This window comes from Paralichthys olivaceus, chromosome 7, assembly GCF_024713975.1.
Source record: "Paralichthys olivaceus isolate ysfri-2021 chromosome 7, ASM2471397v2, whole genome shotgun sequence".
NCBI lineage: Eukaryota > Metazoa > Chordata > Actinopteri > Pleuronectiformes > Paralichthyidae > Paralichthys > Paralichthys olivaceus.
In genome coordinates, this window is record NC_091099.1 from 13,678,358 (window position 1) to 13,705,371 (window position 27,014).

Genomic DNA, 27,014 nt, shown 5'->3' on the forward strand with positions numbered 1-27,014 from the left:
TCCACATCTGCCGGTTGCCATGGCAACCCTCAATTTGGGCAATTCCCAGGTCAGGTGGCTTCTGACAGCTCCGAGGAAACAAACGGGGCCTTTTCTGCAGCAGCGTCGTCTGCAGAAGAAACCAATGAACGATAAAAGGCTCTGACTTTCATTAGTGGTTCTCTAAGATGGTCACTGAAGTGCTTTCAATGGCTACACACAGTGTTTAAAGAGACAAGCTGTCACTGCTATAGATCAGCTGAAGGGTGTCTGAACCACTTTTACTGAACTTGCTCTGTACTTTCTCATGAGGCTACATGGCATCGAGCGTTCAAGGGTCTCAATAGATATTTCACAACTGGAGACACAAAATAAAACCAATGCATAGGCTAAACTGCAATATTCCAAGTCCTATCATTACTGCGGAATCACAGCTTTTGTGACTCAGCAGAATACAAGCTCCAAAACCAAAAGCAACAACGGTGAAATAAACACCTCTCCCTTACACACTCACGCTACACTTGTAAATACATTCAGCATTTCTGCCGTTTCATGGTGAAGTTTTGTGAGGTTGAACTGTTTTTCAGCTGTGCGTCGTCTTTCACGCCTCATCTGTGCAACAACACACCAAACTGCAGAGAGCAAGGAAACCCACACAAGTCTGGCCGTATATCAGAAGTTCAATTACAAGCTGGTCATTATGACAGCATGGGTGCAGTTGAATAAGCCAGTGTGGGTTTCATACAAACATGAGCAGCGGGAGCCGATCATTAGCAGCGGGCGTCTGCAGAGGCGGGACCCGGTGGCTCAGCTGGAGCCTGTGTGAGAGGTTCTTCGTCTCACCGGGGAAGTCCAGAGGAAACATATCGCAGACCAAGTGCTCCCCGGCTCCTTTCTCTTTAACCTGATTACTGTAATGAGCTTAGAGACTGTTGCATACACAACATCTAGTGTGGAAGCACACAAACACTGTTACTGGCAACTGAATGCCAAATGCACATCACGCTGAAACCCAGCACAGCTAGAAAGCTCATCAGGCTATAGAATTGTTATGATGAACAGGAAACTGAAATTCGTAAAGGTGAAGGTTAAGGTGAGTCATGCGTGTTTAGGAGGTAGCTCAATCTCTTAAAGGCTAAGGAAATGATGACAGCCAAAAAATAAATACAGAGCTTTCGTGATAGTAACGAGTATGCTGAGACCAGATGAAACTGCAAAACCCTTCTTTGGATATCACTTCTTTGACTATACTCCAGAAAAGCTGTACTGCCACAAGTACTGTTTGTAAAACAGCTATGAAGAAAATTTGGTAATATTTCACACTGGAAAGTCCCAAAAGAAAAACAATGATGTGAACCGCATGCAAGACTTCAGTTCTGAGATATTTAAATGCAGCAATTGCTTTCATTGTATTTCTTTATTACTTATTTGTGTTTTTTTTGGTTGTGGCTGTTAAACTTGATAGTAAAAGAAGCTCTATGTAATTCCTTCTTTGTATCTATTTGTTTTTCAAAAGGTTTTATTGAAGCAAGGCCATACAACATCATAGCAATTGTTTTTTTTAATAGCAGCATACAGCTGTTAGAATATATTACATAAGTTGTTGTTTTTTTTAAATGATTCTCTTATCGGATTGGTAAGCAGTATCCACCAATATGCCGATAAAAAGTCCAAGTAATGGGGGTCCATGTATCAGACTTCGTCTAGTGAGGGGACATCTCTATGCAACGCAGTCAAAGAAGCTCAACGTGGCTCATCACTTCTTGAACAGTGATCAGTTTAGATCTTTAGACCTTTTATTCGAACATTTATAAACTCTGAAAAAGAGAAATCCATAAAATAACTTGTAAACAACTTTAGTTACAACTGAAAACAGATTCTCTTCATTGTAATCTAGTTTTATTATTTCATTGGATTATCTGAATCATATAAACTTGAAAGCGATTTTTTGGCTGTTCATTGTTCCTTGTTGTATTCTACAATAAATATATCAAGATATAACTGAGCCCTCATGTTCTGTGGAGACAATAGAGCATCTACAGAGACACACTTTGTATCAAACATAGAGGAAATGGTTTAGTGGTTAATTGTTAATGCTTTGACAATTTAAAACAAGGCCTGTATATTAAAGTCTATATTATGGACTACGGTCCACTGGAGGATCTCCTGCTCTGTTCTCATTCAAACTTTCTCTGCAGTTTTTTAGTAGGGGGCTGACTGGAGAAACTCAAGAGAAAGTCCAGAGCCTCTCACTCGGACATTTGCATTCTCACATATCAGCCCCTCTGGAGAATGTCCACAGATTATCAGGAGTTCATATCTGAGAGTGCATGTCAGATAGAGAGACGTGAGTAATTCTGCCTGACATGATGTGGGACGTTGTTGTGATCTACCTGGATGAAGATGCAGCTCTAAATCATGACGAACAGAGACTCATAAAGGATTTCTCAATAGTGGACCAAAGACCATTGCACAAATGCACAATAATCAACATCGCTCTAGTTGCATTAACAAATGTCATGATAACTGGGTTTATCAGTGTGCACACAACAGCTTCAATATTAGAGGAGCAGGAAAATGAGTCATTTTCATTGAACACCATGGTTTGCTGAGAATAACTGACAATGAAAAATGTATCCTTTGCTCCAATTATATTTTATATTAAAAAACTGTCTCATGGGCTAAATAGTTTCATTTTATTCTTGCATTTATATAATTAATGTGTAAGGACCCTCTAGCCAATTTTTATATTGATTCAGCCTTTCGTGAATTAAAAGTGTACATTTTTATGTGTAATGCTAAAGCAACATTAAACACTCTGTACTACAGGTGGTAAGGCCCTACTCACTGTGCACAACACATTCCCTGCCCCTTACAATCACTTTATTCATACAGAACTTTCATTTTAACCTTGCTCAAATTTGATTTTATATAGCTTTTTACCATAAGTACTACATACAACAAAAAACAAAGTTTATACCCAATTAATTTATGATACTTACAAATAAATAGTATCAACTACCCTCTGGGGACCCTGACAAAGTATTGAAATGGTCTAGTGACTGATAGATATTATTATATATATATGTTGTTATAGACTGAGCAACAGCTGAAGGACAGGATGAATGTCAGAGCAGTTCTGTTCTCAAATCGACAGATATCCGTCCTTGAATAAACACATTATCATGGCTCACACTGTGCAGATTAAAAATCCATAATAACAATAATACAGAACTATAATTCAGACATGAGCCCTGTCAGTCTTCTTTAACGATACACAGGATGGTTTCCCTAAGCGGCTATCAGGGGGAGAACGGGTTTGATGGTACCTCATAAACAAATACCTAATCAGTTCCTAACTGAGAATACTGGATCTCTTGAACTTCACCACAGAGGGACAGGATTTTTTCTGTTGTTTTTTTTTTTACATTTGAAGAAGGGTGAAGTGAATTTAGATTTTTCCATGAACTATCCCTTTAAGGTTAGCCTCACAGATCCCCTGGCATGGCTGTAAACCACCACATGTATTTTCTCTTTTCACTCTTTAAAATTGTTTCACATAAAAGAGCTAATGCGGACATGTTCGTTTTATTTGTACATTCAAGGTCAATGGCGAGGATCTAAAATATTTGAGATGACTGAATGCAACTGTTGACGATTTCAAAAGTCTATTTTATTTTCTGCTGCTTGTTTCCGGCTACGGAGCGTTAACTGCTTGCTTACAGAAAATGTTTGTACATCATCCCACCGTTCTCAACAAAACAAACGTTAGAGTGCATATAATATCATTTCATAAAGCATGATTACACAATCTGTCAGCAGAACGGTCGATTGAACATTTTCATGTGGCTGACTGTCGTACCCGAGGTCAGTGTTGGGGCTGCGTGCTGCTGATAGCAGTGTGTTGTGAGTGACCTAACCACAGTGCAGCGCAGTACTTTTCCATGGAGTGTCGGGCTTTCTGAGATTCACTAATTGCCCTGATGAATTCTGCCACCATAGCACTCGACTCATTAATGCTGACACACACTTCTAATTAGATTGGGGGGGGGCATTCAACCAACTAATAACTTGAATAATTATTATTTCTGCTTTTTGAGTTGCGGTGATAACATTTCATTATCCCCACTAAACACAACACCTACGCAAATAGCTAGTTATCAACAGCCCTTTTCATAATACGTGTCATTTTCATTCTCGGCTCTTTGGCAGTTTATCATTAATTGAAAAAGAAAGAAGTGAAGCGACAACACGAATCAGAGTTCTGATATTGGAACATTGCTCCATGTAGATTTAAGTGGCTCCTTTGTCCAGAATATTATTTTGTAAGTTCATAAAATGGCAGAACATGTTTCAGGAGTGGCACAGAAATAGTAATAGTAGAAAGCAGTTGTACTTTTTATTACCTGTTATGTTTTCATCAGCATTTGTTTGTTAGTTAGCCGATTACCAAACTATTGCACCAATGACCATGAAACTTGGAGCAAGGATGTGGTAGGGGTCAGGGAAGCAGACATTACATTTTCCAGATCAGGGGACAGATCCAGGACATTGTTTTCCAACATTTTTGTTGATTTTTGAGACTAATCTAATTGAGACGGATCTTGATGAGAAATCTGTGAAATTAGGTGCAGATCCAAATGAAAATCAGTCTGTAGTTAATTTAAATGTGGTTTTATTAGGGGACTGTTGGGCCTTGGCGGAGGTATGCGCTGTACTGCGTGCCATTCCAGTTTTAAATAATTTGAACATGGGAAAGGATTAAATTGCCAGTATATAATGATCAGGCTCCAGCAGGGGATGGGGTGTAATAAACCAGATCATGTAAATCAACTGTGTGCAATAAACAATGTCATTGCTGTTCTGTTCCCTTTCACAAAAGGGAGAAAACTTGGGTGCAGTTTCTTGCCAAACAAATTGGCCCGACACAAAAATGTTAAAGAATAAAGCACCTCGGATTGTTCAGGATTTAAAATCATACATTAAGTTGAGGCTGTTAGGAGAGTTACACAACTAAAATGCAACCTTGCAGTAACTTAGCCACAAAAATCACAGGTCAGTTGTTAGCTTGTAACCAAAGTGAGGCGGCGGAGGCACAACAAGATTAAAGTTCTATTCACTCTAACTTGCTTTTTGAAATCGTGAAATATTGTTGGAGAGCATTAAGACTTTCCAGCTGTATAATAAATCACGAGGAAGACTCAAGTCAACAGTTTCTCTGAGAAAACATAAAGCGTATTTAAACCAGTTGGGTTAAAGGTTGAAACCACACAACTAAACATTTCCCAAACTCAGCAGCACATGACTGGGAGAGGGAAAGAATGGAGTATCTCATAGGAGATGGCAGTAAAAAACGTAAGTGTCAGCAGTGCTTAAAGGCAGTAATGCGCTAATGTGAGTAGATTTAAAAAAGAATCCAGTTGATTTTGCCTCGATGTAGAAATACACTCAAGGCATTTTAATGCATAGTCAAAAACATGATTTGATGAATGATTTAGATGTGATGTAGCTGCGTCACTATGATATATTATATTTGGTCATTAACACCTTAACATTACTATAACTCCTGGGAAATACAACACAAGACTGTTCAACTGTTAACACCACATAACAGATTATGCATATTTATCAGTGTGCCTGAGGCAATATTTTACACTGTGGCAGACAATACAATGTATTGATAGTCAGAATGTGCTCCGTATTTAGTTCCAGTCATGGCGCGTAAACTAATCAGCTGCACATGCCTGCATGAAGCATCTTAAAATACCATGATAAAGGATGTAAAAGGATAAAACAGGGGCCTGTAACACAATTTTGCTGCTTGGTAGGGTCATAAAGAAGATGTGCTTAGTTGTCTAGTATGTCGATAGATCAATCAATGATTTGATTATCCGAAAAACGATATGCTGCTTTTCTAGTCTTGACGACCTCTCAAAATGGTTTTACAGTAAAGATTTTCCATTCACCCGTTCACACACACTTTCATACTGTGCATCTATGTGCAGCACTTTCTCTATCACACATCACACACACACACTGCTGGCACAGCCGTCAGGGCTAATATGGGTTTCAGTAACTTGTCCAAGGAGGCTGGGATTGAACTGCCAACCTTCTGGTTAATGTTCTACCTCCTGAGCCTTAACTGTAAAAAAAATTCTGTAATGTCCATAATGTCCACAATTCCTAAAACTGCACCGGCATGAGAGCATTGTTGTTATGTCTTTAAAATCATTTTTTTTGTTACAACTAACAGTCCAAACTTATTTTTACTTCAGTGTGTTATAAAACAGGGGGTGGGTGGAAGCAGATAATGTTTGGCATTTTTCTGTATACTTAATTGTTCATTGCTAAAGTAATTGGTGATTCTTTTACTGCCAATCAACAAACTGTTTAATTGTTGTAGCACAAGACTAAATCGCTCTCTGAACAACACACTGTCTCTGTGTGACAGAATTGAGCTTTTTCATATTGCGAACTATAGTTAATACTTGTAACAATGCACCCAAGAATATCAAATATTAAATATTTCAGCCTATATGAGATTAAGAACTACGGAATCAAAGAACAAGCTGAAAGAATAATGTTTGTTTGAAATTGTATAAATCCTTCACAATCATATTTACATTGGTCTAGCATTGTTTTCTGTCAGTCTTCCACTGAGAGGTGAGACAGGTTGAAGGAACTCAAGCATGTAGGCAGGCAATGAATTGTGCCCTGTTCCTTAATAAGTGGACAACCCGTCCATTTCTCTGTTGCCTCGCCTCAGATCTCTGTCAGGAGCACTATCGCCATGTTCATTGGTAGAAATGTGTGGGAGAACCTGACAACCTCCATTTCAGCTTTGGTTAACAAGACTAAAAGTTATGCTTCAAAGATTTGTAGAAAAAGAAGAGAGAGGAGGAGGAAGATCAGGGTACAGAGCGCCATCTCCGACCCTCTCGGTCAAACTTCCACATCTAATTGTGAGGCCGAGCACACACCAGCGACACTCCACTCAGATACAGATTCTTTAATCTCTCCTTTTATATGACATGTAATCTCCATCTATACCCAGGGAGCAGCCAGAGAGGCAGGAAATGAAATCAATGCTGTGTCTCTGCGCTGGGCGTTACTTCATTAGCATGGGCACTACAGATGTAGCAGTAAATCTGATTTATTAAAGGGCGACGACGAAAGCACTGCAGACAGACGGAGGAATTCATAATAGCAGATGATAGGGACACCCAATCTCCAGTGTTTCACTGCTGCTTTGCAAATGTTTGACAGAGGGCAAAGGGAGGGGAACAATTTGCTCTCTTTCTTTGCTGCAGCCGTTAAGGATTTAGATCCAGAGTCATGTTGGATGAAATATTTTAAAGCGTCAAACTGATATCCTTATCTTGAATATTAGAAGGAAAAGTAAAGCAATTAGAAAAACCATACGTATACTACTATCTATACATGAAGAGAAAGGGCCGGTTAAGTATATGACCTCCAGCGACTGATAATCATGAGGCATATCAATTTCACTGCATTTAGCGTGTTCATTTGTCATTTTTCCTCTGTGTTCACATCAGTTATACATGATACTCGATATGAATTGCCCTCTGGATCTTGGCGACATGTTTTCATCAGCCAGACTAGTTGAGTAAACTGGATTTAATTGGGTTTATTATAGGTGTATCCAAGGTGAGCATAGCACTTAGCGCGGGTTTGACATTTAACAGTGTTGGGCATTAGTGCGCAGCTCTCCTTCACACCACTAGGCAGGGAAAAGGTCTATTATCGTAATTATTTCCCCAGAATATTTCAGTTCATAATAACCTCAGCAGGTAAAATGAAATATAATCATTTCACAGCTTTTATAGAGTTGGGTACAGAAATCAAACTCAGCCTTTACCAATTGGACCAAATCACAATGCAGATGTCAAGATTGGTGGCAACACTCTCTACATGGCTGTGGCAATACGTAACGTGTGCTTACAGTTTGCTAGTAGGTACCTCAAACTCGAGTTTTTGCCTGAAGTTAAACAGTCAAAAGTGAAGCTGTATTTAGGATTACAACACCAGGACGTGCAGCGTAACATCCAAGCAATAGTGAAAAGCGGGTAACTGAAAGAGGGACAGCAGCTGCAGAGTCCATTAAGCAACAGATTATTGAGTTGGTGGCCAATTGATTGTCCAGTAAACCAAGAGAAGAAGAAGAAGGAGGGGAGGAACACAACAAACTTAAAGGTTCAGTGTGTAAGATTTAGGGACATCTAGTGTTGAAGTTGCATGTTGCAGCTGAATTCCCCTTCACCTAACCCTCCCCCTCCAAACATGACAGAGAACCTGTGGTAGACTTCAGTTTTCATAAAAACTAAAAAGGCGGTCAGTTTGTCCAGTCAGGAAGACCGTAAAGAAAAAAGATGGCGGCCTCCGTAGAGAGGACCCACTCCAGAAATCAACAATTTGTACAATTTAGTTGAAACACACTAGTGAAAATATCACTAGTATTATTTTGTACTCAATTTGGTAGATCCCTTTCACCTAAATCTTACACACTGGACCTTTGATGTACATTTACATTTACATTTAGGGCATTTAGCAGACGCTTTTGTCCAAAGCAACTTACAATAAATACATTTGTCACAAGGCGATTGATCACATGATGTAGCTCCTGGTGATGCATGGGATACATCAGAAAGCTGCACAGCACCAAACACATCAGCGGGCAGTGTGGGCATCCCTGGCCCAGGCAGTGAGAAGACAACTGATGACAAGTTCGGAGCTGAAGTATTTTGTTGTATTAGGTACTGAAACTGTCTGTGAAATTATTGCAGGTAGGTTAGATTTATTTAATATGTAATTTTGCTATGCATTTAATGATATTTGTATTTCTAAGTAAGTATGCTTAACTGTTAATGGTAAACATATTCAATTTCAACTTCCAATTTGCCAACAGAACCATTTCAAAAAATATTGATTTAGCGTCAGTATTGGAAAAAACCCAAAGATACCTAACCCTACGACCAAAACACAGAATCCAAGAAAGCACAACCATTTAACCTTATGCAGCTTTGTGAAGCATACTGAGTGATGTCATGAACATTTATCAAATTTAAGAATTGATCTGAGGAAAACTCATCAGCATCCTGATTAAACTTACTTCTCATTAGCAAGCTATGCAGCTATGTGGGGTACATCTGGCCACCAGTTGTGCTACGACTACACCCTTCAGAGGTCAATATGTTAGAAACCATCTGGGGTTGACGACATCTAATCCGACGGTAGCTATGGTGATGTTATGGAAAAGTCATAGCCTCTGTATAGCAGATGACTTACAGTTGGTTGCTCATAGGATAGACCACACTGGTACCCCCGCCCCTCCCCAATTCTGAAAACAGAGATTCCAAATGATTAGTTGTGCAGTCCCATGGGACTGTAAAGCTAAGGAGGGGGGGGGGGGGGGGGGGGTGTAATTCAATTAGTCCCATGGTTCTGCACCAAAGGGAGGCAGACAGATCCATCTCATTGAGACATCCAGGATGTGCAGGCCTGGTGCATGCACAGAAGATATTGGCAGCAAATCATTAGTGCTGTTGGTTTGAATTAAAGATAATTTCACCTTATTACAGAACTGCTGGGAATGAATAAACCCAGGAATCTCTGCACTACCAACACAGAGCAGTTCCTCCTGAATGAAAAACACTTGGCGATGGTGACAAACCTTGTTTACACGAAGCATGGCAGAATGAGGAGAGTGTGCAGACTGATGCTAACAGAGAGCAGAGCGCACCACCTTCCATGACAAGCCAGCGACATTTTAGGCAATGCCTCTGAGCTTGTGCCATGTGTCGTGAACGCCGTCTCCCACTGAAGTCGCATACAGATCGGCCTTTCAGAGCGCAGCCCTCCTCCGCTGTCTCTTTGTCCCTCCTCCCAGCCGGGAAATTTATAAAGCGTCACTCCTTGAGATCCTGTAATTTATGACAGCCTTTTCGCAGGCACAGAGAAATCAAATCAGACTGTAAATATAGTGCATGTTTCCCAGTATGAGCTCTTCACACAGGCGGTAGATCACAAATAAATGCCAGAGATCCTGACAGTCATTAAATAACAGCATCAATAATCCCACATGTGGCAGCACTACATTTGATTTTGGATTATGGAGAGGGTAGAAAGCATGGATAATGAATGAGACACAGCACAAACAAATCAGAGAGGAGGGACCGTTACTAGAGGCACCGAGCTGCACGTCAGCCACTTCATACAGGATCACCAGTCCTGGTCATCGGTAGCCAACTGACCCTTGACCTCAGGATGGCACCCACATGGACTATGTAATGGGACACCATGCCAGCTGGACTGAAGGGAGAGGGTGTTATCTTGTGGAAAACGTAACAGGGGTATCATATCCACAGCGCAGGTGGGCAGTTGCTCTCCCTTGGCTGCAGGTCCATCGGTCCTGTCGGAGGAAACTGAAGACTCGACGGAGAGAGAAGCGAACAGCTGCTGTATAGTGGACTGAACAGATGGCAATGGTGGCAAGAAATTAACACCGTATCATTTTAAACATCTACACAGCATCTCTATCTGAGTGAAGAAGGGACATGTCTGCAACTTCAACACAGAAAAATACTCATCTCAGGGTGTTCTTCATCTGGTTGTTTGCTGGCTGAATTTTTTTTTCAACACTGTGTATTCTCTAAGAAACATAATGCTACCACCCCTTGCAGTTTGTTCAAATGTCTTTTTTATGTCTTCCTGTACAGGAGCCTTCTAGTAATGACAATGGTGACTTTGCATAAACTCAGACATGATCACTCACAATAAGTGATGCAGGATTGTCAGGATCAGAATCTGCAGCGTTTCTTGTCCCACAACATGTAAAACATTTACCACAATATAATACTCTTGATACTGTATTGACAAAATGAAAATCGATGAGTCTGTAGGTGAACTGTGTGTTCACATGTATTGGAGGAGGAAGGATGATATCCTTGTGTGCTATAGGCCTTTAGAGCCCGAACAAATCGATCAATATGCACCTTTCACAAACATATCGGTGTCTGTGTTAATATTTGCTCATACGTGTCAAACAATACAGAAAGAAGAACTTTTTTTTCACATTTCTACATTACTTTTTTTTATTCCTGATGGTTTTCAATTAATATTTTTTCTATTTTTGTTTTCTCTTTAACTAAAGTTATGTATTAAAAAATGTATAGTAAAACAGCTTAGGAATTATTGCAGATTTTCTTCTTTCAACCAATATATCAGTATTATAAAGTTTTTACTCCCCCAGTAATTGGTCAGACTCGAACTTTAAATGAAGCTTAAATGCCATGGCATGAGAAACTATGACTATGTTGCTGAAAGTGTCCTCAGTAATCCACACCGACAGCGTCCTACATGTGCTGCATTGACATGATGATTTCATGATGATATTAATAAATCTACTGAGGTGCCAGCAACACTTCAGCCGCTGCAGTCAAAACTAAAAATGTTCAACTTCTTCTCTGAAGAATGTGATCAAATTTTAGAACACTGTGCTGCCAGATGCCTTAAGAATGCTTCACTATATTTAGTGTCAAATGTAACTGCATGGTGGCACAAGTTAAACCCTCATAATTTACCTTGACTATGCATAAAAATCCCTCTTCGCCTCGAGATATAATATTCCCTATTTCTTCGTTGAAGTGTCACAGCAGGATAGCCACAGGGAAGAAATTAGAGAGCATAATATAAAGTAAACAATCAACTATGTAATGTACAAATGATATGATATGCTATTTTTGTTGACTGTGCCAATACCTCCCACAGCCTGAGGTCTCTTTCTTTTCTCCGCCTGTAGAGGTCAGATGACGTAACGTACTTTGCAGGAGATGAACGCATGATAGGTTTTGGTTATTACTCTACAACCTATTCTCCTCAGTGTTACATACACAAAATATCACAACATTCAGAAGACGATCCAGGGAAATAATCTGATTCAAGCTACTCCTCATATCAAACTAATCCATCATTAAAGGTCCAGTGTGTAAAACTGAGGTGAAAGGAACTATTGGCAGATATTTAATGTATAATAATCCTCATGATGTTTTCACTAGTTCGTTTCATCTAATTGTATGAATTGTAGTTTCCTTTAACCCAGAAAAGACCCTTTATATTCAAATACTTTATATTTACGTTGAGGGTGGTCCTCTCTACGGAGGCCGCCATGTTTTTTACGTTAGTCCAGACTGGACAAACTAAACACCTTTTGAGTTTTTATGATAATTAAAGGCTACCACAGTTTCTTTTTCATGTTTGGAAGGAGAGGGTGAGGTGAGGGGTGTTCAGCTGCAACATGCAATTTCAACACTAGATATCACAAAGTTCTACACACTGTACCTTTAAATGTCATGAAATGGTACAAACGGAAAGATATATGAATGCGATGGTAACAAATTATACTGAAACAGATTCAATTAGAATCTGCTTTAAGAGGAAGTTGATTTATTCTTGACATAAGTGGCTGCTGACACAATAACAGGAAACTCAATCACAAAATAAATCAGCTCACCAGCGTTGATTAACAAGACAATACTTGTTCGAAAGAAAGTCACATGTGGTATTCAGCTCCTGTTTAAGACCGGCAGCATAGGGACAAACAAGGTTACAGTATGAGACATCAGGATCTTGTATAATTAATGTCTGACTTGAATTAAAATCTCCTCCTTTGCTAATGAATTTGTACCATCGGGCCAGGTGACGCTATTCCCACAGCGACTATTTGGAATTTATGTCGCACTCGACCCAGAGGATCAGCATAACAACTAAGGTTGCGTCAACACATTTATGAGGGCAGATGGATGTAACTGTTGTGCAGTAACATTAACAGATGTTATTTACTATGTGAGATACAACTTACGAGGGAAGTTTTTGCAAAAATGTTTGTCTAATACCAGGTGTTTCCAGACAGCACGAGAGCTTCACCCTGAGATATTCAAGTAATTGGCCTGGCAATGATACAGAACTATTCCTTTTTCAATCATTTTCAATAAAGCCATCTTTTCATTTATAAACTGCTTTCTAAATCCCAAATAGCCTAATAAGTCTGAATCAAATCATTTAAATTATGTATCCAAACACAGACATTAGGCTACTTGGAGTGAGAGAATTAGAGAATTAAGCTGTTTACACATCATTGATATATTATCATCTAATTAAGTTGTTACAGTCTATTTACACATTTAGTAGACATAAAGGTACATTAGCATTTCGACGCATCAATACACCAGTCCTCTCCTTCCCTTTTAGCTCTGTTTTGGTCTCCACCATGTTGTAAATATGGTTTATGTCAATAAATGTGGCTCTTCAGTGGCTAAACGCAAACTCCTGTTCACCAGCTAGTCACTAACTCTGCTCGGTGCTGGGAACAAGGACTTTTTAGAGCATTTTCTTGGAAACAATTGTCTCCAGCATCTAGAAACTCTCCAGATTCATATCCACATTCTGATTGAATCCACTGTTATTAGGATATAAAATATTTTAGAGCAGCTTTAAGGATAATGAGTTGACAATCCTTATCTGTTAAGGTACGATAACACTGGAAAGACAATTTGACGGTTGCAGAATTTCCATGACCAGTGATCAACACCACCGTTCCTTTCTCATGAAGAGTCCGACACCATGATCCAACACAGTGGAGAAGGCTATATCTGGGCTGTGCTATCTCTTCGAGGCACAATTTGCCCACCCCAAATGTGTTCCATGTTCAAAATGGCCACTGGAAAAAGAGCGTTTAAGAAGAGTATCATCACAAATCATGCCATGGACTCCTGAGCGAACTTAATCATTCAATCTCCCAAAAAAGAGTGACGAGCGCAATCCGAGATATCGCCTTCCACTGAGCGTAACCAGAGATTCCCTCTGCCCTTAACACAAGGTCACTGCACTGCTGATGAGCTGAGTATACAAGGCTAAAGTAACACAATCACTTATACAGTACCGCTTCCAGCTGCTAAATGCACTTCAGCCAGGCCAATATGAAATCATTTCAACGCGAATGTGTCGGAGCAGTCCACAGCTCCTCTTTGAGACTCAAGGTGCTGACACTACACAGCCCTGAGCCGGGGGGAGGGTGGGGGGAAGCGAGCGGGAGAGAGACTTCTCGCTCGGTCAGCAAGCCTTGCAGCCTGCAGAGGATCAGAGCAGAGGATAGCAGTAATTTCAGTGCTGCTCTTCAGACAGGAGAGGCTTTTCCCCCAGGCAGTCGCAAAAAACCGCTGCTGCACACACAGCGGACCCGACGGCCCTCAATTAACCTTGATGTGAAACTACTGCCTTAGTCCTGCATCACAAAACCAACAATCTCATTCCACAGTAATATCATTGAGTTTACTTTATCTGTCTGTCTCTGGCCCACCTCTGTACAGCCTCTGCTCCCACTAAGTTGTGTAAGCCTCTCAACCTCTGGACATCTCCCACTGCACACAATGTACACACTGCTCTACAAACACCGCTCTCTGATTTTTGACAACAAGGTAAACAATTGTGTTAGAGTGAAGAAAATGTTCAGTGAGTCATCAAGTGATTTATGTCCAAACTGCACTGTGGCACAGGACCCCCACCACTCAGCTGTATTTGGCTCTGATGTATCATTGATGCAGATCAATGGCAAGTGGCTTGATCACCAGGATATCTGCCCCACTGTCATTGACCTCTGGCTCCTGTGGCGCTCCTGAGAGACCCCCTGCCAGAGAAAAACACTCCCAGCATGTTGATGAAGGGAGCGAAAACCATCAGAGCCTTTGAGAGCACCCCTCTAATGCGTTTTCAAAGAGATACCGTCCACAAGAAAACCTTCCCATAAGCAGAGCACAAATCAAAACAACATATAGAGGCTGCTGTGGATCAGTGGGTCATCCACTGACAAGAAGGTCGGTGGTTTGATCCCTGACTCTTCCTCAAAAATGTCCTTAGGCAAGATACTAAACCCAGAATTACCCCTGAGAGCTGTGGATGAATGGTGTGTGATAGAAAAAGTGGTGTGTGAATGTTACAAACACTCACTGTGTCTCATTTTTGTGTCTAAATTCAAATAGTCTTCTAAACACAGAGACAGTCCCTGGCAGTTTGTGCCAACAATAGAGTCAAAAGGAGCAGAGCAGATCACAACAAGGTGACGAGTCACTGAGCACAAGCAGCCATTTAACTGAACAGACACAATCAGGTGATAAACTGCATTATTTGGATTCTGAGACCATTAGAATCCAAAGCCTCAGTTTTTGCAATTGTTGGAATATTGACTTAAACAGAATAAGTACATCCGCTCCTCTTGTATTTAAATACAAAGTCAAATTAATTGTGGTATTTACTTCACTCAGACTTTTACACTGACACAGATACACATCTGAGAGAAAAACAGCATGAGTGCACCCACTCTCTTTTCTCAGTGGAGGCCATCACATGATCTTTAGCACAGGTATCACATGATCCTTGCCCCTGGTAATCAGTTTACCTCAGAAGCAGGGGGTCATGTCCTTTATCATTCCAGTGATTCTCAGGGAAACCAAATCAGTGATGTTTCACTTTGGAAATCTTCTGTGTGTATGTGCAGCATTTACCACCTTTACTGAACAAAATTAAAATGGCGTTTATTTGCACACGTATTCACTGACAGTACAATTCACACACATTTTTTACATCAAAGCAGAATATTAAAACTGAAACTTTTATCAGATGCTCATTCACTACTAAATGAATCTCAAACAGACACATGAAGAGAACAGGTTAAAGAATATTCATTTTCTCCAAAGAATTAAAAAATGAATTTGCAAACTCGAAGCCGACTTTTCCTTGATTCACTTCTGGCCGTCTTCTCCTCGGATGAAGGCTCATGTTCTCACTGGTCATGCGCAGTGAAAGGAAGGACAGGGGAGAACACGCACCTTAAAGGCCAAACCAGGATTCATACTATGAAAATTCTTTCTGTGACCCAGCAGCGCTAACTACTGTACCACTGTGCCGACATCAAAAGAAAGCTATTCACCAAAGATAACACAGGCTCAATGGTTCAACTGTTAACTGAATCCTCACTTCTCTTCTCTTTTCATGCCACTAACCCAGTTTTGTGCTCATATACACCGTGTGCTTGACAGCGAAGGTCGGAGCCGTCGTCTGCTCCTTCAAACTGGCATCACATTTGACCCACTGATGAGAGGTACCACAGGCTGTGCCACTGTCTCTGCCGGCATCTACTGACCTACTTCTTTAGTCTGCTTACGCATCGCTGGCACAGCCGCATTAGTTCAGACCACATGTACTGTAAATGCTCTGTATCAAACACCACGGCCAGCTTGGTGTGGATTGTATTAAATGTAGGTACATTGTTTTACATTCTGCACACCAATAGAAAATAAATGATGTGATGTCTGGCGAACACGTCTCAGCAGATTTATGGAATGAAATAATGATCCACTTAAAATAATGAATACATTTATGTTGCTTTAGATATTATTAAGTTATCTGCAAATTAAAGACTGCAAAATGAAATTGTAATAGTGCCACACATTGTATAGATAAGTGAGTGATATATGTTGAGCTGAACACTGATGTAATGGCCAACAGTTTTTCATGCAGCCAAATGAGTCTGAACTCACTAACTCTTTAATTACAGCTGAGAACAACGTGCTTCAAATCTGAAAACGCATTAGTAATGTGGTCGAGTGTTTGCTGATGACAAAAAAGGCCTGTGTGCGTTACAGCTCTCACAAATCGACCGCCTGCCACATTCATCTGGGAAAAAATAATACCGGAAACTGTGATTTCAGATTGATGAAAGATGTGAGAATGGCAGACAGCTTATGCATCTATAGAAACAGACCTGGAGGCGAGCCAGGCCCTAAAGAGGCTGTGATCACAGAGACAGAGCTGCAAAAAAAAATGAGCACGTAGGAGAAATCTATTTTACTGGTAAACACCAAACACAAGAGCCGGGTCACAGCCACAGCATGGGGTGTGTTTTAGTTTCCACCTCCTACACACTCATGCGTTAAATACGGTTGGACAATCTCACTCTGGAGTGACTTTCCAAACCCCTGGCTTCCCACCCTCCAACCAACCCAACATTTCCGGGGGAATTCCGACCAGGAATGCATTCTTGATGACGGAGCATGTGTAACAGCTGAGAGGAAAATCACTTTCTAATGAAACAGCCCGGAAACACAGTTTGACTTTTGAAGAAGTGCTTGTTCTCAACACTTTCTCTGCTGAAATACCTACTTGGGGAATGCGTGACTTGTGTTTCTGTTACTCATGGAATTGTTTTGAGGATGTCGTATCTCTCCCTGGGTTGCAGAGTTTGAATTAACAGTGACTGATGAGATGTGCAGCACACTTTGAGATCACGTCTGAAACTTGGGATCCACAGTAAATTAAGTGCAGAGGTGAAAGTGTGAACTAAAGATGTTGTAGCAGAGATACCTCTTAATGGCCTCCCATAATACAGAATCACTGTGGTAATGGCCTCTTCAATAGCTGGCAATGAGTGGGAAAAAGGCACCATTTAAATAGTGCTTGGCTTTAATTACCACTGCAAAGTGAAATTGCTGTGTTTAATATTTCAGAAGCTTCGAGGGAAGAAGTGTGGAGTGTTACAACACATTTGTGCTACTTTTCATATTTTAAGGTTAGATCTTTTTTTCCAATTTCGTTTGGCACAACATTACAAACAGGCAAAATGTTGGTTTTCTGACCTTGGGACTTATAGCGCCTAGTGTTTTTGTTTGATGGAACAGTAAGCCATTATCAGTCGCTGCTGGCAGATGCGTGCTGCATGTGAGCTTGTGACATTGGTGTTGCTCTGATCTAATTATATCTGGGTACGGTGTTGTGGGAAGGTTACAGTAGGTGCTCACACTGAGTCTCCATTTTTGTATGAGACACGGACAAGCAGAGATCTCATATTGGGAGCCAACAGGTGCACTGAGATTTATATAGCTTCAAAAAATCATATATCTGGATTTTGTTCGCTCTTACTGCTGCAAACGCTGCGTCCACCCATAGACATGAAAACAAACACATAGAGTGTATGCACACACAATGAGCAAATCCAACATGGCTAGTAAACACATGTACAGTAATCCTACAGAGGAAAAGGTATTTATGATTCATAAACCCTCTCCAGGACTATTTAATCTGACGATTATTCTGTATTGGCACATTTTGACAATCTGCCATTAAACTAAGCGATGTACATATGATCCTATGTCACTTTGGATAATTAAAATCTGAAAAATGGGCTGAAATCAAATCATGCTTGCATCAAGGTGTCAAAATTTCTGAAAAAATGCATGCCTCTAGTTCTGTAGATCCATCACACATGAAGCAGACTTCAGCTCCGAAGCAAAAATAATGAAGTCCTACACCTTTAACTGTCAACATCCAACCAATACATCTATTCAGACTGCACACCTTCATCAGTGATGGTTTATGTCATGTGGGTGCAGCCATCATGCATTTATTTTATACACATCAACATTAGACCCAGAGATGTATGACACAAACTCACTGAACAGCGACATCCTGTAAAAACAGAAAAATGTTTGCAGGTTCTTCATCAGCGTTGAGTTAGACACGCTACAGAGGAGCTTATATAGCATTTCCTACTGTGTGTGTGGTGGATGTTCATATTCTCCTTTACAGTACCATCAGGGAGGACAGTGTGGGCACTCCCAGTTTGAATCAAGCTGCTCTAGAATGTCAATGAAGCCTTATTGTATAGAGGCATCCAGAATCACAGCTGTCTCCATTATGCTGAGGCAGCTAGACTTTTCTAGTTACATCAATCAAGTGAAATAAAGTATTTTCCTGGATTGTGCGAAACCCCGTAAGAATCCTTGATTTGACCATGACTATATATCCAAGACGCCTCTGGTAGTAAATTGTCAGCTGCTCTATCCTGTGGAAGTAGGGGGTGAAATCTGTCAAACAGTTGCACATGGCAGCCAAGAGCTTCTTCAGTTAATGGGTATGTCAAAAGAGGCTAATGTGTAGCCAACGTGGTTTGACATAGCGAGCCCAGAACTCACAACTGTTTCACAAAGTGATGCCCTGAACTGAAAACCATCCATGGTAAGAAATGCATAGGGCTTTACTGTGTAAACTCTGTGTTGCTGTGTTGCTTGGAGAGTATTTACTGGTCTGTACCTGTGAGAAACATCATGTCACAGCACAGAACATGCATCTTCACAAGTGCAGCACTGGAGTGTGTGTGTGTGTGTGTGTGTGAGTGTGTGTGTGTGTGTGTGTGTGTGTGTGTGAGGCATCATCAGGCAGCAGAGGCAGCCTGTGACAGTTTAAACAGACATGTCCTTCAGTGAGAGGGTGCACAGCCTCCCTGCTGGTGTCTTAGAGAAAAGAAAAAAGCACCACAGCCAGGTGAGTGCAACCTCTGATCCCTACACACAGAAAGGTGGCAGATACAGAGAAAGAATGAGGTAACACACATAGCAAATTGTTTTGGCCAGGATTTGGAGTGATGGCACTTGGGAAGTCTGCTTCTGTTTGCCAGATCTGGGCCACAAGTAAGCCGTAGCAATACCACATGTCAACCAAAGGTGCCAAAGGTGGCCCAAATGTGTTTTATGCTATTAGGGCCAAAGTCAACATAAAGACATGGGCCACTTAGGGTACACGTCCAGGTTACACCATGACTTGAGCACCGCATTTTTGCCATAAAAGGGGGCCACACTTGCTAGTTTACAAGGGGGCAACTTTGGGTTCACGTCCATTTTATTTCGGACCACAAGAAGGACTGAATTGCCGCATCACTGCCTAAAGTGGCCCATTTGTATGCAATCAGGAAATGGGCAGATTATGAGGTTTGCAAGCGTTGGCAGTCTAACAAAACTTGACAAAACCGACCGTACAGGATGTCCTGTGCATGCGCTGCCCACGGTTTGGACGCCTCCTGCCAATCACCAGTGTTTTGGGTCACATCCCTGCACACTCTCACATCCTCTGTGTCATCTTTGATCCAGAAAACATTCAGGTCAAGTCCAAGTCACACTGAGAGCAGCACATTGCAATGATGCTGAGGCTGGGCCAGCATTAGTGCCATAATTGAATCCCCCATCAAGGCACAAAAAACAAATCAACTCTCCTGGATATTTAACATGCTGCAAAACAAGTAGGTCAGAAATATTCAGCTTGCCTTTTTTTTCACCTCTTATCTGTCAATGTCAAAAGCAGTCAGTCACATATTAGCCGATGGAAAACACACTTGCTTTAAGCCTGAGAGCTACAACCGAGAAGAAGCCTGCAGGAGGTGTCACATCGAACACAGCGATCAAGTGGATACAGAAAAAAAGGTCGTCGGTTAATAGGAGAGGTTTTTCTGCGCTTCTGCTGAGGCGACACGGAGCAGGTCCGCCTCCTCGTAGTGAGGAGGAGGAGGAGGAGGAGAGGAAGAGCACCTTCAACAGCAGCAGCCACAGGGGTTTTCCTTATTTGATTTTTTATTTTATTTCCAAATATCTTCATAGGAATGAGGCAGAAATCCTTACCTGATGTCCGGGCCGCTCGGCAGTGCATGGATGTTTGATGAGGGGGCTGCGCAGCGCACCGCACCGCAAGCGGGTCAGCTCGGCTCGTCTGCCTGAGTCCTCCACGGCATCAAGCCCCTCCTCGTTTATCGTACAGTGGAGAGAGAGGGGGGGTGAGGGAGAGAGGGAGGGAGAGAGAGGGAGAAAGAGGGAGAGAGAGAGAGAGAGAGATGAGGAGGAGGAGGAGGAGAAAAAACTCCACATATCTATGCGCCGGGGAGGGAAAAAAAAGAGGAAGCGGCGTCACACTCCCCCTGCATGTGTCTGACGATCATAGCGATGTGACATGCCCCGTGCACCCCCCACCCCCCGGCAGCAGGGGCTTTAAATACTCACAGATAAAATCATAATGATGCACGAACGACGTGAATGACTTGAGTCCTCGCTCTTATTTTGAAAAAACCCGCTTTGAATGTGTGCAGTGAAGTGCGCCCTGCAGCCAGGAGCGTGCGTGTGCATTAGGAGAGGAGGGTCCTGTCTCTGCTGGGCCCCCCGAATCACCACCGTGACACGAGACTAATGCCACGTGGGAGATGGTGTTTACCGTGTGGGGCGGTGGGCACGTCATCTGCACCACATCTCAAACAAGTGCCATCTGGAAGGAGCACGTCACCTGCCACAGGACTAAAGGCCACATATCTACTACGGGTGTGTTTGTGAAGCTGGTCTCATAAACCACGCATTGTTATCACTATTTTCATCACATCACTTTTAGTATGATTTGCAAATGTGTGTCATAGACTTTATTTTGTATGTATCAATCTGACTATGACACCTCCTCCTCGGTCCTTGTAGGACCACTGCTGTTTTCTAAACATATACTGCCCCCTAATGGACATGTGCAAGCATCTATGCAGAGGCAAGGACATGTTCAGATCATAGACTGTATGGTTCAGATGCTGCAAATATGAGGATGACATTTTACATATGTAAATGTTGGAAGAGAACTGACTATGGGTGTGTGTGTGTGTGTGAAAATCTTTTTTGCTAGATTCACACACATCGTAGAAAATGCTGAAGACAACAGTCAATTTTGGAATTTCATCACTGTCCTGACAATCATAATGTATGTTGTACTGAATAAGGTAACACGTGGTTTTGATGATTGCATTGCACACAAAGACACACACGCACACACACACACACAGATTCACAGGCATGTTCAGTATGTCCGTGCATGTCAGGCTGGATAATTGACTGCTCCGTGTAGTCACTGCTCACACAGGATGGGTTAAAGGCAAAGACTAAATTCCCCCCCATGTTGCATGTAGTTGTGTGCTGTGTGTTGCATGATTTGTGGGATAATAAAGGAATCTTAATCTTAATATTTCCAGAGAAACAGAGTTTATCTTTACTTTTTTAATACACTCTATCATCCATGACATTCTTACACGTTGGTTTCCAGGGAACAAGCACATGGAGAGATTTCACTTGAATTTGTGACGTGGCCTGAGCTTTTTGGAACAATATTTCTGAGAAGAAGCTCATTTAGGACACTTTCCTGGTGTTTTGTTAGCACTGGCATCATTCTGTCCGGTAGTGCCTGGTTACACATGGTTACTCCACTTGACCCTTGTCCCATGCACAGTGGAGCTTACAACCCTTCAGTGTAGAAAACCAACAGGGACAAAACTATGAAAAACATTGTTTTGGTAGCAATTCCATGTCAAATATACAACAACAGACAGAACTGACAACTACTTACTAACCGTCTGTTGCACTGTTTGAGTGTATTTGTAAAAATAACTGTAAAGTTATATCTCTTTAATCCAGGGTCAATGACACCTCCCTGTCAGGCATGAGTCATTCTCAATGCAGCTGCTCCATGTGCCACCACAAGAGGGTAGCACTGGAATAACAGTGTTTCAATAAAGGTTGCCATGATTTTAAATCTACCAATGTTCTGCCCTGTTCCTCAGGATGATGTTTTAAAGGCTCATGTTGTGTGGACATCCATTGCTCATCTACACAAAATCTTACTTTGTATTTCAAGTCAAGATCTGAATGTTTGTAAAGTTACCAAAACGACAATATCAGGCCGAATTACATGGAGTGATCAGTGTATGAGAGTGATGCATCATTCAAGCATCAGTTTTCCAAGTCATGTGATGATGCAGCATTTACAACTCAGGTAAGCTGCATCAAAATTCACACTCATAGAAATCGATCCCCTTAATATTTCACCAAGATCAGTCATGTCTCACAATTAAAGAGTTAAGGAAGATTAAGTTCCTAGTAATGTATTTAGTTGTTTTTGGGACAAGGCGTGAAAACATAACCTCCCTAGCGAAGGTAATTATGTTGATATTTCTTGTATTTATTTCAAAATCAGTGTAGAATAAGTTATTATAGAAAATACTATTCCCAGATCTTTCAACCAATAGCACCAGACACATTTATTTTAGCACCGAAATGAGTTTCATAGCAAGTTATCAATGACTGAACCACTTTTTAGATAATCAATCAATGTATTCCGCCTCAACTCTAAGCTGCATCCTTTCTGCATTTGCCATTTAAAGTTAATGGCACTTCAAATGTTCTTAAAAAGTGTTTGGAGGTTTTTATCTTCATCTTATCAGATTACCTTGTTTGTCATCACAGAACAAGGTCACACGCCATCAAATTTAATTAGCTGGAAAAGCAAACATGTGAATTAGAGCCTGTCGTTTGTTTGAAAACAGTCGTTCACTTTAGAAATCGTGAACTTATCACTGAACGGCTACTACAGGGGCCACTGAGCTCTGTTGTGGTTTGGATATTTCCATGGGAACCAGTGACCGAGGAGAGAGGGAGGATCCTGTTTAAGCAGCACAGGGGGCGTATTCACTGGTTTCCTGCTTCATTTAAACTGCTTGCGTCTCCCTAATAGCCACAGATGTGCTGCACTTGACAAGCAGGAACCTCCATCTGCTGTCAGGAGAGCCTCAGAGATTTCTCACATCACCCTGGAGCCATCACAACAACTTTGTGGATTTTCCACATCTTTAATATAAGGTGAGAAAGTCTCTTCCTAATTTTCCTGTCATACTGCGTTTGTGTTTTTATTTGATTTGTGAACACAATGCATGACTTAACAATTGTATAATTTTGATTTTGTAGTTTCCATATTTCCACCTGAGGACCCATGTGGGTGGTGGAGAAGATCCGTGTGTCAGTGGAGAGATCTAACCTGCCCGTCCCACCAGCCGAGCTCAGCTTTAAAATTGGTGACATCATGTTTGGAGACAAAGCGGACAGGACCAAAAGGATTTTCCTCTGTCCTAATGTCATCACTCCTGACAACATCCCAGAGTTCTGCATCCCCCCAACAATCCCATCCTTGCAGGAGACGAAGAGCACAGAGTCGAGCCGAGCCGCCCGCGTAATCAAGGTGTCTCCCTGCGAGAGGCCCAGTCTTGAAATAGAGGTGACGCACCACGAGCCTCTCAACCCACACATTATCCAGGTGGAAAGCGTGGATGAGGGCCCCTACGATGACTGCAGTGAAGAAGAGACCACCAACGCAGACCCCCAGAGTCAGGCTGCCTTGTCCCTCCCACACATGGCCAAAGCCCAGACCTGCTATGGCTTTTGCACTTTACTGGAGAGCCCCCACACCAGAAGGAAGGAGTCGCTCTTCCACTCCGACCCTGGCTCCTCTCCCCTGCTGCTGCCCAGGAGTCGATCCAGCGTGTGCTCCAAAGTCTCCCCCTCTACCTCACCCTCCTCTTCTCCTTCCTCTTTTGGCCTAAACACCCTGACCTCCAGGCTTTCCCCAAAATGCTACTCCCTGAACTGGCAGACCGCTCTGGACAGTGATACCACTTCTTCCACCGAGTCCTCTCCTTTCAGCTCGCCACTGCTGACCAGGTGCCCCGGCAAATCTTCCCTCTTCAAGTCACTGAGTCACGAACTGCTCCTGTCAAGGAACATGAGGAAGGTAATGGTGTCCAGGAACAATTCCCTGTCTACAGATGAAGGCAGCTCCACAGACAACAGCCCAAATGTCATGAGGAGAGCATCAGAGAGCTTGGCCGAAGGCCTGCCCGGCAACTATAGCCTGGCACCGCCCACCATCTTCCCCATGGACTTGACTCTGCACAGAGAGAGGGTAATGAAGGAACAAATGGTGCCCATAGGGAAGGATGGCGTCCTGAGACTCTCAGCAGAGTACTGTCCAGATAACCAAAGACTGCGCGTTCGACTGATCAGCGCTGAGGGCCTCTACCCGCTCTCTGTAGATCCTAAGATTATCAACTGCAGCGTCAGCCTCTGTCTGAATCCTGGAAAAGTCCAGAAGCAACGCAGCACAGTCATCAGAAAGAGCCGTAATCCAATCTTCAACGAGGATTTCTTCTTTGATGGGATCACAGAGGAGAACCTCAGCCAGCGATCCCTTCGCTTTAAAGTGGTGAACAAAATGTCCACCCTGAAAAGAGACTATCTCCTCGGCGATTGTGATTTGTCTCTTTCTCAAATTGTGTCATGATAAACCCAAAGGACTTCCACATTGTTTTATTAAGAATTGAATTATTTATTTTCATTTTTGTATCCAATACAATATTTTATAATGATTAAATTATTCAACACACTATATGGTTGTTTGTCTTTAATCTATTGCAAAATAATGTTGATAAATGGTAATATCATAGATTGTGTCCATTCAGACTCATTGGAAAAAAACATTTTTGAAATATACATTTTCAGAATTTAATTATCAGGATATTTTTAAGTTAATAACTGAAAACAAATGAAAGCTGGAGACAAAAAGTTCATCCTCACCTTAACATAGCACATAAACAAACACTGAAGTAATGATTTACAGCCTTTTCATTCATTGACTGGTGTGTTAATGCGGCAACAGCATCAGCTGGAGCGAGACAACCACCATCTCATGTTTCTCCTAAGCCTGTTGTCTTCTTTCTGACCTTTCACATGATTAAAAATATCAGTAGAAACCAGAAACCTAAGAGGGGGGGGGTTTCACCGGGGAGTAAACGCTTCATTTTAATCAGTGCACAAAAGAAGCCTTTTTTCCTCCACTATGGGATGGAGGAAATACAGATATACACTGATACACTGTGATACAGACACTCATGTTTCATGAATCAGTTGGAACAGCAATACTTTAGTTGAAAAGTATATGGTTAGCACCTTTCATTAAAATATTATGAAGAGAATAATTCTCAGTAAAACCTATATATTGTTTATGAGATAGATGATAGAATAGATTTTCAACTCTTTTTGACTTTTTATTAAAAGTTTTTTTTTATCTCGATTTAGCCCCCAGAATTTCAACAATATTCAATTTGATTTAAAGGTCCAGTGTGTAAGATTTAGGTGAAAGGGAACTATTGACAAAAATGTAATGTAGAACAATCCTCATGATGTTTTCACTAGTTCGTTTCATCTAAATTGTGTGAATTGCAGTTTTCTGATTTATCCCATGCATCACCAGGGGCTACATCAAAGGTCCAGTGTGTAAGATTTAGGTGAAAGGGATCTACCAAATTGAATATAAAATAATACTAGTGATGTTTTCACTAGTGTGGTTCATCTAAATTGTACAAATTGTTAATATCTTAACCCTAGAAAATTGGCCCTTTAAATTTACATCTGGAGCAGGTCCTGTCTATGCAGGCCGCCATCTTTTTTTTTACAGTCTTCCTGACTGGACAAACTAAACACCTTTTGAGTTTTTATGACAATTAAAGGCTACCACAGTTTCTTTTTCATGTTTGGAAGGAGAGGGTGAGGTGAGGGGTGTTCAGCTGCAACATTCAATTTCAACACTAGATATCACAAAATTCTACACACTGTACCTTTAAGAATCGAAAAAGGTACATAAAATAAATAAAAAATAGGAAATTACAAAATGAGATTTGCGTAATTCAGGATAAACTGCTTTGCTTAAGTTAACTTAAACAGGCTTGTTTTCAGACAACTACAGAGTTGAATGCACTCTGTGTATACTGAGGAGAAAAACAGCATCTATATATGCAATATACATGTATGTTTGCACGAGTGAACAGAGAAGCAGCTCCTATAGACTCTGGACATGTATATCCTGCTGCTTGCTGCAATAAAGATCAGGCTTAAAACCACTGGCTGACACTGTCGCTCCTAGTTAAAGATTAATAGGTTTCACGGGCTCACAGAGGCTCAGATAGGGGACAACTGCTGGTTATACAGTATATGACAAAACAACATACAGCAAATAGTCAAGATGGGAGCGTTCACAAATGTTGTACATTGTAAATAGCTATTGATGTAATGCTGACGAGATTATTTGGTTAAGAAGCTCAATGGCTGTAATGACGCAGGCTTTATAATGCAAATATTTTACCAGATTTAATAGTTTGAATTGTGCCGCTGAGAAAAGCCTCTGGACAAATATAGCTCATGATCCACTTTCAGTTTGAACCACAGCTTCAGCCAGGGGCCACAAAGACCTGCAATCCCCTCTCATTTGTTTTGATGGAAATAAGGGTTTTGTGTGTC

At 41.4% G+C, this 27,014-nt stretch overlaps 2 protein-coding genes across 5 annotated transcripts in view; one reads left to right on the forward strand and one right to left on the reverse strand.

Moving 5' to 3' along the window:
- Positions 1-20,631, reverse strand: part of tln2b (talin 2b) — an 82,037-nt gene extending 61,406 nt beyond the window's left edge. For all 4 annotated transcript variants that reach the window (XM_020079370.2, XM_069528466.1, XM_069528465.1 and 1 more), the window contains exon 1: positions 20,496-20,631. The gene's annotated coding sequence lies outside the window, so the exon portion shown is untranslated. The remainder of the gene's footprint in view (positions 1-20,495) is intronic.
- A 2,759-nt stretch (positions 20,632-23,390) lies between these two features.
- Positions 23,391-25,107, forward strand: c2cd4a (C2 calcium dependent domain containing 4A). The gene is made up of 2 exons (XM_020078819.2): positions 23,391-23,528; positions 23,634-25,107. Exon 2 carries the CDS (start codon positions 23,659-23,661, stop codon positions 25,000-25,002), a length of 1,344 nt encoding a protein of 447 aa, XP_019934378.1. The 5' UTR covers positions 23,391-23,528; positions 23,634-23,658; the 3' UTR covers positions 25,003-25,107.
- The last annotated feature ends 1,907 nt before the right edge of the window (positions 25,108-27,014 follow it).

Excerpts from the sequence above, each read along its gene's own strand:
- c2cd4a (XM_020078819.2), top strand. The coding sequence starts at position 23,659 with ATGTGGGTGGTGGAGAAGATCCGTGTGTCAGTGGAGAGATCTAACCTG.